The sequence below is a fragment of the Lygodium microphyllum genome, chromosome 28 (genome assembly GCF_053477565.2).
Source record: "Lygodium microphyllum isolate KBCC chromosome 28, Lygodium_microphyllum_v1.1.10, whole genome shotgun sequence".
In the NCBI taxonomy this organism is placed as follows: Eukaryota; Viridiplantae; Streptophyta; class Polypodiopsida; order Schizaeales; family Lygodiaceae; genus Lygodium; species Lygodium microphyllum.
The window spans coordinates 6,874,292-6,887,955 of NC_141162.1; the positions used below are offsets into that span (position 1 = coordinate 6,874,292).

At 41.6% G+C, this 13,664-nt stretch overlaps 1 protein-coding gene across 1 annotated transcript in view; it reads right to left on the minus strand.

The window, feature by feature from the left end:
• Nucleotides 1-2,341: 2,341 nt before the first annotated feature.
• LOC148011159 (COP9 signalosome complex subunit 6-like) overlaps nt 2,342-13,664 on the minus strand; it is an 81,585-nt gene continuing 70,262 nt past the window's right edge. Inside the window, exons 7-9 of the mRNA XM_087670698.1 lie at nt 3,001-3,101; nt 2,840-2,895; nt 2,342-2,677 (exon numbers count right to left, since the gene is read on the minus strand). Of these exons, the coding sequence (XP_087526824.1) occupies nt 2,596-2,677; nt 2,840-2,895; nt 3,001-3,101 (239 nt within the window). The 3' untranslated portion in view covers nt 2,342-2,595. The remainder of the gene's footprint in view (nt 2,678-2,839; nt 2,896-3,000; nt 3,102-13,664) is intronic.

Consider the following 13,664-nt stretch of genomic DNA (forward strand, 5'->3'; position numbering starts at 1 on the left):
GGGAATGAGGAATGGACAATAACTATTCTCTCATTAGAGCGGACTGCAAAGCCAAATGAGAGAAATTAGTCGAACTATTGTTTCTCAAAAGAGGGGAATGACAAGAATACAGTATCCAACAATCATGATCTTGGTGGAGCCAAGTGCAAGACCACAACCCATGGCAGTGGAAGCTATTAGACCTAAAAAAGGTGGAGGGAACCTCTATAGGGCATTGCAACGGTCTCCAAGAGATCATGGTGCTTAATGCTCATTTTGCTCATAAGGACTTAATGCACATAGGATGCATCTTATTGCTTGGAGGATAATACTTTGATAGTTGATAGCCGTTGCAGAATTATCTTTTGACCTAGAAGGGAGATATGGCACGAGGAGTGCTCAATGGCAGATGTATATATTCCACTGATGTGGGAAGCAAAGTTGATAGTCCTCTATAGTATGACTATTCTTGCCACAATAGGAATACTCAATGAACTATCCATCAAGAGAAGCCATAGTGCTAGAGTAGCAACCCGTAAAAGGGAGGGTGAAAGACACAAGATAAGGATAACTCTTGATGATGCAACAAACACATGGGATGACTAAAAGATGTTGCTCTTGTAACTTGTCTAACTTATCCCATGCAAAGGATCTCCTCCTCTCTCTAAGCGCCACCATACCAAAATATGAGTTGTGAAGGCAAACCAAAGACAGTAGGGTTTGCGAGGAGAAACACATCATGTACAACAAACATTCAGACGAAAAAGCGGCTCAAAAAACAAACAAAATAATGATGAATGATGAATCACTAAATCATGCTAAGTGAATCAAGTTGATACAACATAACCAAAGCTCTGAAGATTACTTCACTGTCTTATCTAATTTGGTAATAGTATCTGAAGGAAACCTGCAAAATGAAGGGGGCAAAACAAAATCCTCCAACAATAAGATATCAAAGGTCATATTAAATAGTGAAAAAAAGGACGATCAACTGCAAAGGGAGCAAACATAATCCTCAAGAGCTGTCAGAGATGAAGGATATACTCAAATCTCTCTAAGATGATGGTTGCTACTGACTGCAAAAGAAAATGCAAGAATATCTTATGAAGCTCTCTCCATATAAGTGGCTACAAACAAGTGACTACTAGGCAGTCCTTCAAGAGTGAAGGAAACACAAAAACGCAAGTATTTGATGTAGGTCTCATGATGTAAACGGTTTGAATCTACTGCAAACGAAACCTGACAATGAAGGTAGGTGAGAAGAGCTGAGTCTTAATGATGTAAACGGTTTGAATCTGCTGCAAATGAAACCTGACAATGACGTTAGGTGAGAAGAGCTGAGTCCTAATGATGTAAGCTACAAAATGCCAAGTGGAGATAGATACAAAAGCCATGAACCATAATGTCCTCGCCGGGTGTGAAGCGACAATGCAGAGGATGGAGAAAGGAGATAAGAATATGGAAGAGAGTGACAATGTCAACAGGAATCAATGTATGGGATGATGAATGAGGGAAGTCCATCGCATATTTATAGGCACAAACTGTCTCGAGTGGTGCCCACTGAAGTCTCTCCGGTGGCATGCCAACTCTCTTAGGTGGCACCTTGACACTAATAACGATCCAAATCAAGCCTTTTTGGGGCTACAAATGGAAGCCAAAATAAGAATGTATGGGGAAATATATTGAATGACTTGGTCTCTCAACAACTTGGCCATTGCTAGAAATAATAGTAAGAGACCATGTGTGCAAGGCATGCTTTTAAGAACAGAAAAAACCTTTTCAAAAGTAGACCTATAAAGCAAACAGGATCTCGCGAACTGTACCACGAATGGAGTTTGTTTGATCTTCCCACATCAAAAATCATAGCCACAAGCAATAATTTTAGGAACTTGATGGCGCCCATAATTGATTTCATTGCAGATGACCTATCTCTACATTCACCAAAAAGACAGGATCTATTGAGCAAGATTCAACATCTCAATTAAGCGATGCTGATTGTTCTTTTGAATTTTCTTTTCAGATTGGGGGAATATTCGAACTGGGAATAGGCAAAAGGGATAGAACATGGGTTGACGTGAGCAGAAAACAAAGTGTCCATGAAGTTCCAACAAATTGCATCGTCTTTTGAACCCTAAGTTGGTATCAACTTCTTTCAACACAAACCCAGCAAATGGCATGTTTGTCGAACAGACCCAAGAATATACAAGGTGATATGCAATGCCACAATGAAAAGACATTGATGCCACATATGGACATATCACTTCAACAGACCACGTGGACCCCTTCAGTCTTTTTAGAGGCAGCCATGATTATTGAAACATCTCTCAAAGGAAAGGAAAGTACCAACACAATCGAGCCATACTGGGCAGAATCAAAAGATCATTCAAGTCAGCCTAGTGCTTAAGTGCAGAAAATTATACAATGTCAGAGATGATGTCATATGTACTCAATGAACCCACCGTTGGCTTCAAAATTTCAGGGTTTTGTTAAAAGGAAACTTTTAACAAAGGGTTGGTAATCTCTTTTTACAGTTTCTACGAGAACAGGCCCAACCCACATGAGAGAATCTACTATTACGCTTGACATACAAAACTGGCTCTTGGGCACTGACCCATGCTAGATGAATGGTGTCCTGCCCCCCCTTCTCATCTGTTTATCATAGGCTGTGTTGAATTTCTCCACAAGCTCATTGATGGTACTGCATTGCAAAATCAAGCAAGGTCAGAGTTTATGATAAAAATTGATGCAGAAAAGGCTTTGGCTGAAAGAGACAGTCACCACGTTCCATGATTACTACCGTGACATCATCCAGGACATAATAAGAGAAGATTGCTTTCCAAAAGGCAAGACTAGGAACTACCTTGAACACTTTGTTATCATTGCAAGATATGCCATCAGAAGAGTATCATTGTACTCCTGCAAAGAAAGGGAGAGTTCAAAGCCATCTCAAACATGTACCTGTTCTTATATGGGCCATCTGCAGATACATAAACAGTTTTTACTACATAAGTAAAGAATTACCATCAGAAAATCATCCTGAAATTTGGTTGAGTCTATTGCTGGAAGCCTCCGTAAAAGGCTTGAAACCTGACGTAAAAGTGAGTGCTCATATGCAACCTCACCTGCCCAAATACATCCAAATAAAAAATCATGAACCTGAAAGTGTGGGAAATAGATCAATTAAATAGTACGTAAGTCCTTAAAAACCTTACATTGTCATCTTGCTCAGCTAATCTCAGATGTGTCCCTTGTGTATCTCATTTATTTAAAGGCTCTGTTTCCTAGGAGATCATTTCCACAACCATTAATCCAACCGACGTGTTGCTCATGCTGAGCTCCATCTATCTCACTAAACAAACACCTCAGCTGCAGAATAGGTGTAGAAAGATGCACCACAAACTTCTACAAAAGCACCCATTATGGGAAACAGGGAACAGAAAGAGAAACAGAAACAAGAACATGAATGCAAAGGGAAAATATTTGGAGTTTCAGGGAGTTCCCAGTGACTATAGGGGTAAGAAAGGTGGAAATGGAAATGTGAACAGAAATGTAAACAGAAACCTGAGACGGCCAAAGTGGAGTTTCAGACCACTGGGAATTTCCAGTAACTATGACTATATATTACTGGCTTTTCGAACAACAAATTACTATCACCTCCCAACAACTCCAGATGAAGAAACTTTTGAGGCTCTCAAATACTGACTGCAACCAAGGCTAACAAGAATAATAATGCCTTGGCTGCTCAGCACAAGCAAGTGAGAACCTCTATTCCTGACCCAAGTGGTCAATTGATGCAAGATTTGAGACTTGTTTACCATTCTTAACTCATGCAATGGCCAAACCATTGTAATATCCTCAAACCCTTCGATTCGGGATAATCCACAGCATCTCTCATATAGCAACCCCAGCAGCAAATAAAAGAAATGAATTTGGGTAAGACCATGAAACCAGCATTTCTTTTCAAGAAAGGGTGGTGGAACCCTGTATTACACTGATTAAAGCAAGCAGTTAATACATAAGATGAGTAATAATTTGGAAGGTAGGTTCTTAGGCAGCTGACAAGAACTCATTGACCGATGCTTGGCAGCTTTGCGATGGGACCCCAAAATTCTTGTGGGCTGCCGATGAGACATTGTGAGAACCATGTTGAACTAGGCAATATGGAAGCTGTGGAAGTTATTGGTCAAAGCCCAAATTTTTGGAGAGGACAAATCTGAAAATTTAGCTGAAGTGATGACCCAATGTGTTGCAAATTATGCCCAATCTTGATGAATGGCTCAAGTTTAATTTGAGGCTATCAAATGTCACTTTGATCCATCTACAAATGTGGCCAAAGGTGGTGTTCAACTCCTATGTGGTTGTGAGTGTGCACAATGGAAGAGGAACATGAACATAGAGAGAGAAGGAAAGAGAAAGACTACAATGAAAGAAGAGAATGGGAGATGAATAGCAAGAGAAGAAGTGCAGGACCTCATGCTCTCGCTCTCTAAAGATAAGCATGGGAACCTCCTTAGTAATGGGGATTTTGTTCCAAGCACATCAGACTCATCTAGTGATGACCATGAGTCTTATTTGAGTGATTGGGCTGAGGACTCATCTAACTAATTAGCCTTAGTAGACTTTAGATTCTTTTTGACATTTGTATCTCCTACTTTTTTGTACTTGCATATGGTACTTGTGACTTGCCATCAGTGCAGCTAGATCTTGAGACTCTTTTTTTGATCCAATAAAGATGTTTTCAATCTTATAAATGGGATTGGATTATACATTTTGTCTCAACTACTTGTCATGTTCATGAATCATTGTTGAAAATTGAAAATGTGCTCTCACTATATTTGTGGTTTTTAAAAGTTAAAACTAAGACTCTCATGTTAAAACAAGTGATATTTACTAGACTATCCACTAATTTCCTATGTAATTTTAATAACCATATGAAAACCAAATTTTATCTCACATTTTTTTGTGTATGATCGATATTGTAATAAGTCCATGGACTAGACAGATTCGACGGATCATACCTAACTGCCCTAGAGAAGACAAGTTCATCCACACCTTCGCTGCCGCCACAAGTCTACACACATGCTCAAGGACAAAATCTTGCAAACTCATCAACAGATGACAAGTTGAAGCTGTCAGGATACATTCCACTTTGTAGGACCAAAGAGAGTAGTTCGCATCATGAAGTCGATCTTCTTTGGGGAGAGAAGGAAGTCAAGCTTCTTCGGGGAGAGAAATATGAGCACTTGACACACAATGCCATAATGACTATGTGGGGACCTGCAGTATGGGCCTTGTGAGAATTATGTAGAAAAGCAGGGGGCTGGAGAAGGCTCTCATCTACTCGATCTATTAGAGTGAGAACATGGCTCTGAACATCAATCTTTGTGTCCCTCTTCGCGACAATCTAGTTGATGAGATTGCCTATAGAAGGAAGATTGAATGGTCTCCCTATCTAAGCCATTAAACTTGACAAACAAGTACTCCATGAGACCTACAAGCACACCAAAAACTTGTGTTTTGGTGTCTTGCTGCCTGCACAGAGGGAAAATTAGCTACACCCTACAAAGAGAACTTGAAGATGCCCCGCACACTTCATTCAAGACCTGAACAAATCCGTATTCTTCGCAACAAACTACTGCAAAGAGTAAGCTGAGTGTGTTCTTCTCTTTGTAGAACCTCGAAGTCCTTGTTTTCTGCTCTTTACTATGTGAGAGTGCACAATGGAAGAGGAACATGAGCACAAAGAGAGAAGGGAAGGAAAAGACTACAACAAGAAGAGATTGAAAAAAGAGAAATTTGCAGTGAATTGAATAAAAGATGAATACAAAGATGGAATGATCACTCCTTGCACACAGCCCAAGGTGTCAACGAGAGCACTAGATAAGGCTCATGACGGAAGGCGACATGAGAACATAGAGGAGAGTCGAATATCCGAGTGTGCTAAAACTTGAAAAGAAGAATGATGACCAGCCACTAAAGGCAAGCTACAGATAGCCAATAATATTGGAAACTAGCCGATTGCATGAATCTCGGCCTAAAAAGCGGTCTTGACCATCAATAATAAAATAATCAAGAAATGTTGGTCGCCAACGGAAAAGGCTGATTGCGCCATCTTCTAGTGTAAATGCAGCCCCAAGTCATTGAAAAAGAAATGCAATGGCCTGGAAAATAACATCAGCCACTAAGCACTCGCTTAAAACCAACTGAAAAAGAAATGCATGTTGTAAACAAATCTGTCTCCTTCGTCAAAACACATGATAGATTGAGTGTCAGAGCTCCTAATGTCATCATTTGACTGAAACTGAGGCTCACAAGCAAGAGAATAGTAGTTGAGCAAGGAGACCTAAAGGTGGAGGCAATAGGAGCAGCTAATAGTTAAAACTTTCCCTACTTCATTCATTCGTTCACTTATTTCTAGTAATACCACAAATTTACAATGGATGGCAAGGCATCTGAAATCCCTAATAATACCACAAATTGCAAGTGTTGATTTCAATGTGAGATGCCTTCTACTTATGGCACATGTCTCAAGGAGGCTGGTAAACCCTATTTACTACTGTAAATTAGAGCTTGCAACAAGAATCCTCCTGTTGTCCACCAAATCTACAGCCCATTGCTGTTTTTCTACTCAAAAAATGATTGGCAGCCTTTTCTCTCTCTCCTCCACCAGATAAAAATTGACTAAATGGCTAAGAGTCATCCCCCAAACACGTTTTCTCAATTTGCATGGTCATTCTTGCCTAGGGTTCTCACGTCTAATGGTGTCCGATTAGTATCATCCAATACTAGTACGGTACTAATTGGACTAATAAACCTTGAATCTACTGTAAATTAGGGCTTGCAACAAGAATCCTCCTGTTATCCACCAAATCTGCAGCCCATTGCTGTTTTTTCACTCAAAAAATGATTGTCAACCTTTTCTATCTCTCCTCCACCAGATAAAAATTGACTAAATGGCTAAGTGTCAACCCCCAAACATGTTTTCTCAATTTGCATGGTCATTCTTGCCTAGGGTTGTCACGGCTAATGATGTCCAATTAGTATCATCCAATACTAGTACGGTACTAATTGGACTAATAAACCTTGAATCTACATCCGATAAGAAAAACTATACATATAATTTTAATGCCTATGCTTAATGTTGGGACCCAAAATAATACACTTTGAACATTTATAGACTTTATACCATGAGTTTACATATTAAGAGCTTGAGGATAAAGAGGATGGCCGATGGAGAGCTTGAAATTGGAGGTAGGATGGAGATATGGCAAAGGAGAGCTTAAGAGAGTAGGGTTAGAGAGCTTGAGGGGAGAGTTCGCGAATGGAGAGCTTGAAACTTAAGCTTGAAATTTGAATTTTAAATAAGAGAGGGAAAGAGAGGAAGATAGTATACTACTAGAATGGGGAACAAGTGGTGGTGGTGGTTGTTGTTGGGGTTGGGCAGGGGGGGAGGGGGGCGTGTCAACCTTGTTAACCCATTTTTTAGCACTATCGAGCCCACTAAATTAATTTTCACGATTAAAAAATTCTAAAAATTAATTTCAGCCCGTTTGAACTTAGTCAAAATTCAATGTGTCCATCCATAATTAAATTGGCTAGGCCATTTGCAACTTGGAGTTGTCCCAACCTCCGTTGACCCTTAAAGTGACATTACTTAATTAATTAATGCTAGTCCCTAGTGTCCACTGTCACCACAGGCACTTGTCGGCCAAAAAACTGTCCTAAATCAAATGTTATAAGCAAGATTAAAGCACCTCAAAATTTCATGTCCCCTTGACAAACCTCCCGCTTAAAATCCCTACAATCATCCTTAATTGCACTGCATTGTGCAAAAGGAAAAGGATATTGCATAGGAATTTCCATAAGGCATCACAATCACAACATTGGCCAATGTTGTCTAACCATGCCACATACCCTAAACCTTGCTGAAAATTTCCAGCCAGCATAAACATGGCATACATCTGAAAACTAGTCGAAAGTTATTGCTAGAAACCCATTGGATGCATCCATGATACATGTTTCATAACTATTCTGACTTCATAACCATAATAAAGCATATGCTCACCATAAACCATGTGTGAATCTATCAATGCAATTCACTAACATGCTGCTGTCCATGGAACCAGCTGTAAACCATTGAAGATTGATCATAAATTAAACACTTACTGACTAAGAACTAATCACAAACTGCTGCAAATATGACCCCAAACTGATTGAAAAAATAGATCAGTAACTAATGCACAACTGATCCTAAAAGTGATCATAAACGATTCTCAAATTGATCAAAAACTGAGTTGAAACTTATCAAAATTTTATGTCAAAACTGAGGCAAAAACTCATGCCAAACTAATCATAGACAAATCCCAAAATGATGCAAATTTATAGTCTCAGATCCATGGTAACAACTAGTACATTAATCCCCGTGTAAAAGTGCATTTAGGTGTGAACACCTTTTATACCACTTAGCATTTAATAAGAGTCAAAGGTATAGGTGGATACCTCAACTTATATATTCAAGCCCTATCACTTGTACTTTCATCACAAACTATTACATCAATCTATTCGGTTTATTGTGTACTTGCAAGAGCTTTCTCTCACCCCCTGGTGATGATGATCTCCTAGCTGATCAGGAGTAAACCATCAATACCACGCGAGATCGTGAAGGCAGAATTGGGACCACTACCTATAGTAGCAAAGGCCCTATCCCAGACGGTGACTTTCCTGCACAGGCTTTGGAGCCTACCACGACACAAATACACCCACCTTGCACTAGAATCATCCAAACAACTCGCATCGCAAGGGGACACTGAATGCTAATACGCCCGTACTCAAGCCTGGCTGCAGTTGCATGGGCTACACATGGACCACCTCCCGCCCATACAAAATAGTTTGGATTGCCCCCACCTGAAGATTAGCCGAGAGGAGTTCAACCGCGGCATCATGGCAAATGTTATTCAGTTACACACAGCCAAGACATGGGTGTTACCAGCTAACGATCCGAGGAAGAAGATGGCCTTCTACCAAGAGCACCTCCTACGCCTCACACTTCACGGCTTCATTATACGCCCAAGATACATGGATGTACACCTGTCCCATGGGGTCCGAAGTGCCACCGAGCAACTCCGTACATCATCATACCAGCTACGGATTGAGACATGCAAATATGGAGCATACTCTCTTCCCCCAGAGGACAGGATCTGTCAACTCTATCAGCTGGAGCCAGAGACAAAAGAACATTACATATCTAGATGCCTAGTGTACTACGAGATCACAGGCTGCTTCCACTGTCTCTCAAGGACGGATTCGGGCCACTCTCCCAAATACTAGACTTCCCTGACCAGAAATGCCTCGGGCTTTTCCTCCTAAAGCTACACCGACATAGAGACCACCTTCTACGGGACCGACCGGGACCAAACAGTCAGGAACACACAGCAACGCACCCTCCAAGAGTTCTACAAACCCTCGGCCACCCCCTCTACAAGGAGGGCTGCAGCCAACCGACCAGTGGCCCCACCCCGAGGAGTCACCTTGGATAGAGCTACAAAGAGAGGCAGAGCTCGACGCCCACACCCAGCAAGTACAGCGGATACTACACCGCCACCGAGGAGCCATACCCCGCCGCTTCAGCCTCTCCATGCTAGGCATGCCCATGCGGGACATCTTAGGATGACCATGCTCCATGAGCAGTTCCACACTGCACTTGAAGTGCATCTAGATTGTATGGAGTCTGTATACCATTTTGTATCTACTCACCTAGTTTACCATAACAGTAGATAGTAGCTTTACTGGGACTTGGAAAACTTCCCAAACATTTTGTATGTAACCTTTTGGTCTCATAGGCCAACTTGGCCTTTCGTAGACATTAATATAACTTTCTTCTTTCTTCTTCTGTCTCTCTCTCTCTCATGGAGGATGATGCTAGCCACACATCAACTCCTATCCAATAGTGGTATCAAAGCAGGTACTACTCATCTCAGCATGTGTGCCTCAGCCAACTCATATCAATGTTGCTATAGCAGCTCTATTTTATTTGCCTGTAGTGGAAAAAGAAGAAGAAGAAGAAGAAGAAGAATACACAGAAGGCATGCAGCCTACCTCATCGAGGCACCTCCCTCACTGACAACAAACCTACCAGTTGGCACGACAATATGCTCCAACCATCTTCCACATGTCCTGGTTCTATCGCACTACTTCTGCCCACACGGTTGTGCACCAAAACGTTGCCTTCCCATTGTGGGTCCCATCAACTTTTGCTTATGCTTTGACATCACGTCTAAAGAATCATTACTGCTAACCAACGACCCGTCACAACTACTACAAACACATCAACACACTGCGATTGTGCCTCCACCTACCCGTTGACCTAACACACGTCACCATTAGGCTTGCCCGACACATTCTTGTTAGCATCAAAATCATGATCAGGTTTATCACATTAAACCTTAATCAAAAGTTTAAACATTTGTTAGGGGCAATTCACATGAAATTGGGGATTCTTGATTTTTATCAAAATTTCCGTCATTTATCCAATAAAAATTGGGGCTTTTCAAATTCGAGCCTTCTTTCTTCAAATTTATTTCTCAATTTGAGCTCTCCCCATGGCATCTACCATTGGAATGTCAAGGTATGGCATCACAATTGAGAAATTCTCAGGGTTGGCTTTTCCATCTGGAAGACAAAGATCTAGCTCATACTCATGCGAGAAGGCGCATGGAAAGTCATCTCCACTAACAGCCAGAGCATGTTCGGGCAACACAGAACTTCATCAAGAATGACTCGAGAAGAATAAAGGCACACTCGTTGTCATTGGGCTCAACCTCTCTAACAACCTTCTTCATCACCTTGATCTTACAAAAACGGCAAACGAGATATGGGATGGCCTTCAAACCACACTTGGGGGAGAGATTAATAATTCCAAATTATTCATAAAAACGCAATTATTTAGTATCTCCTACAATCCTTCAGAGACTCTTAAATAGCATCTCAATCATTTAAACATTCTTTACCGACAATCAACCACTCTCAAAAGCCGTCTAGATGATGATGATAAAAAGGCTATACTTCTTAATAGCCTGACGAAAGAAGCACAATTCCGTAAAACCGTGACAACTTTAAAGGTCGCTCCAAAGATGAAATATGAAGAAATGATTGCCATTCTTTTGGATGACGAAAGGTGCAACCAAGATGTTGACATTGCACTGGCAACCTTCTCCACCAAGAAGTAACCACCCAAGTGTTGATATTGCAAACGTGTTGGTCACACTGTCGATCAATGCTATAAGAAGAAAAATAAGCAACAAGAGAAGCAATATGCCCAATATGTTGCTACTAATACCTTATCTGATAGTGACTCTAATGAGCCACCTACCACCTCTGATGATACCTTTTAAAAAATGTGTTTTGGAATTAAACACTGACCATGTCCATGCATGTGCTAAGACCTTTCCAAACACTATGTGTGGGGTGCTCTGCCCAAATTTTTATCCAAAATGACTACTTTTCTTTTATGATTCTATTAAGAGCTTATTTCAAGGGGAGAGTATAGCCACTTTCTAAGTGACCTCTGAGTTGATCTCGATAGCTATACCTGTGTATTTAGCCTCTAGTCATGTGCGAAGTACCTCTAAGCCACACTGGCTTTTGATCAGTCTTTGAGCCATGCACACACATCTCTAAACCATGTCTTACATTGGGTCCTTGAGTTTCTCAGTAGACCATGTCATGATCTACCTCGAGTTGTATCTCTCTCACTTATGTATTTCATTTTCAAGAATCATTGTACGAGATTAGAGATTGCCTATTCAAGGTAAGACCTTTCAATCTTTCTTTCTCGTATATTTCGTGTCACACATTCAATCACCCAAGACTTGAAGGGGAGATTTGTTAGATTAATTCCCGTGTGTGAGCACACATTATTGTGTGTAAAAGTGTATAGGTGTGAATACCTTTTACACCACTTAGCATTTAATAAGGATGAAAGGTGTAGGTGGATACCTCAACCTATATATTCAGGCCCCATCACTTATAATTTCATCACAAACTATCACATCAATCTATTCAACTTCTTGTGTCTTGCGAGCTTCTCTCTCTCTCTCTCCCTCTCTCTCTCTCTCTCTCTCTCTCTCTCTCTCTCTCTCTCTCTCTCTCTCTTTTTCGTAAAAGGTAATTGTATTAATTACAAAAAAAATACAAGATTACTTGATTACAAGAACATGACGACAATCCAAGCCATCATGTGAAGAGGTGCTAAGTACTACAAGTTACAATTTCATGGCAAGGATGCGGAGGAAATTGCCATATGCCAAGGACGGAAGTCCTCCGTAGAGAGCAAATCAAAACGATGGAGAAGAGCTAACTGCCAATACAAGAGGCCCTTAAGCCTTACAATATGCCGCTGAACATTGTGGGCGGAGTCAAACAGAAAAGCATTCCGAATGGTCCAGTTATGCCAACAGCCCCAGTATCGAAGAAAGTGATACATGAGCTTCATATGTGGCTGTGCGGGAGTAGGGTATTTGGGCTGGCCCAAAACCCAATCAAAGGGGCGCAGTGTGATACCAACCACCCCTCGCCAAACGGCCGACAAAAATAACCAGACTTTCTTAGCGATGGGGCAAGAAATAAATCGGTGGCGAGCGGATTCCATAGTAGTGGTGCAAAAGAAACAGGTGCCATTGGAGATTCGTCGCTTGGAAAGAGCCGAAGCAAGCGGAAGACCCCCAATCATCACTCTCCAAAGAAAAACTTTGTATTTAAAGGGTGTCTTGTTGACCCAGCCCTCCATCACAGTTGCCCTCCACCATGACCGGGATTTACGCAATCCCCATAAAGCATTCGCTTTAGTAACTAGCCATTGATTATCTTTAATCAGAAGATGATACACTTGGTTAGCAGAAACTTTGCTCAAATGCAGCCGGCCTTGTAGGTCCCAATCCTGCCAGGGATGATTTGAAGCAAGAGCAGAAAAGGGTTGTCTGCTCTGGATCACCGTCAAAAGCTGTTCCCATAAAGGCGTATATCCACGAGGGATCCTGAAAAGCCGTCTAGCAGTACGAAACGATATAAGCACATTGCGACTGGCAAGGGTGGCATCCGCAACTGAAGACAAGCCCAAACGTGCCATTCGGTTGAATTGTGGTCTAAGCTCATGTTTACCTTCCCACGAAAGTAAACGCGAGACTGCTAGTAATTCCAATTGAAAAGAGTTAGTGGCCAAGCGATCCTCCGGTGGGTGCCACTGAGCCTTTTGAAGGACGTGTTTCCAGGAAGACACCAAATGAGTAAGCAGCGATGAAGAAGAACTGGAAAACCGTGAATCAGCATTCAGAACGTGCCACCAAGAACTCCGGAGTTGGGTATTGCCATGCCGAAGCCCATGGCCCTCGAGGAAATAACGGGCAATAGCGACCCACGGATGATGATTATCCGAGCACATGGCGCGGAAAAGGGACCAACGAAGAGCATGCATGTGAGTTTGGGCATCTAAAATAGCTCCGCCACCCATGCGTTTGGGGGTGCACGCATGCGACCAAGAGATCCAGGAAATACCTGCATGCAATGAATCCTTCTTCCATAGCATGAAGCGAATAGACTGAGTGAGAGTATTCAGAGTCGTAGGAGTCCAGGGCAACAATGGCAAGAAATATGTGAGCATTGGCAACATAATAATCTGGGCTACTTTGAGG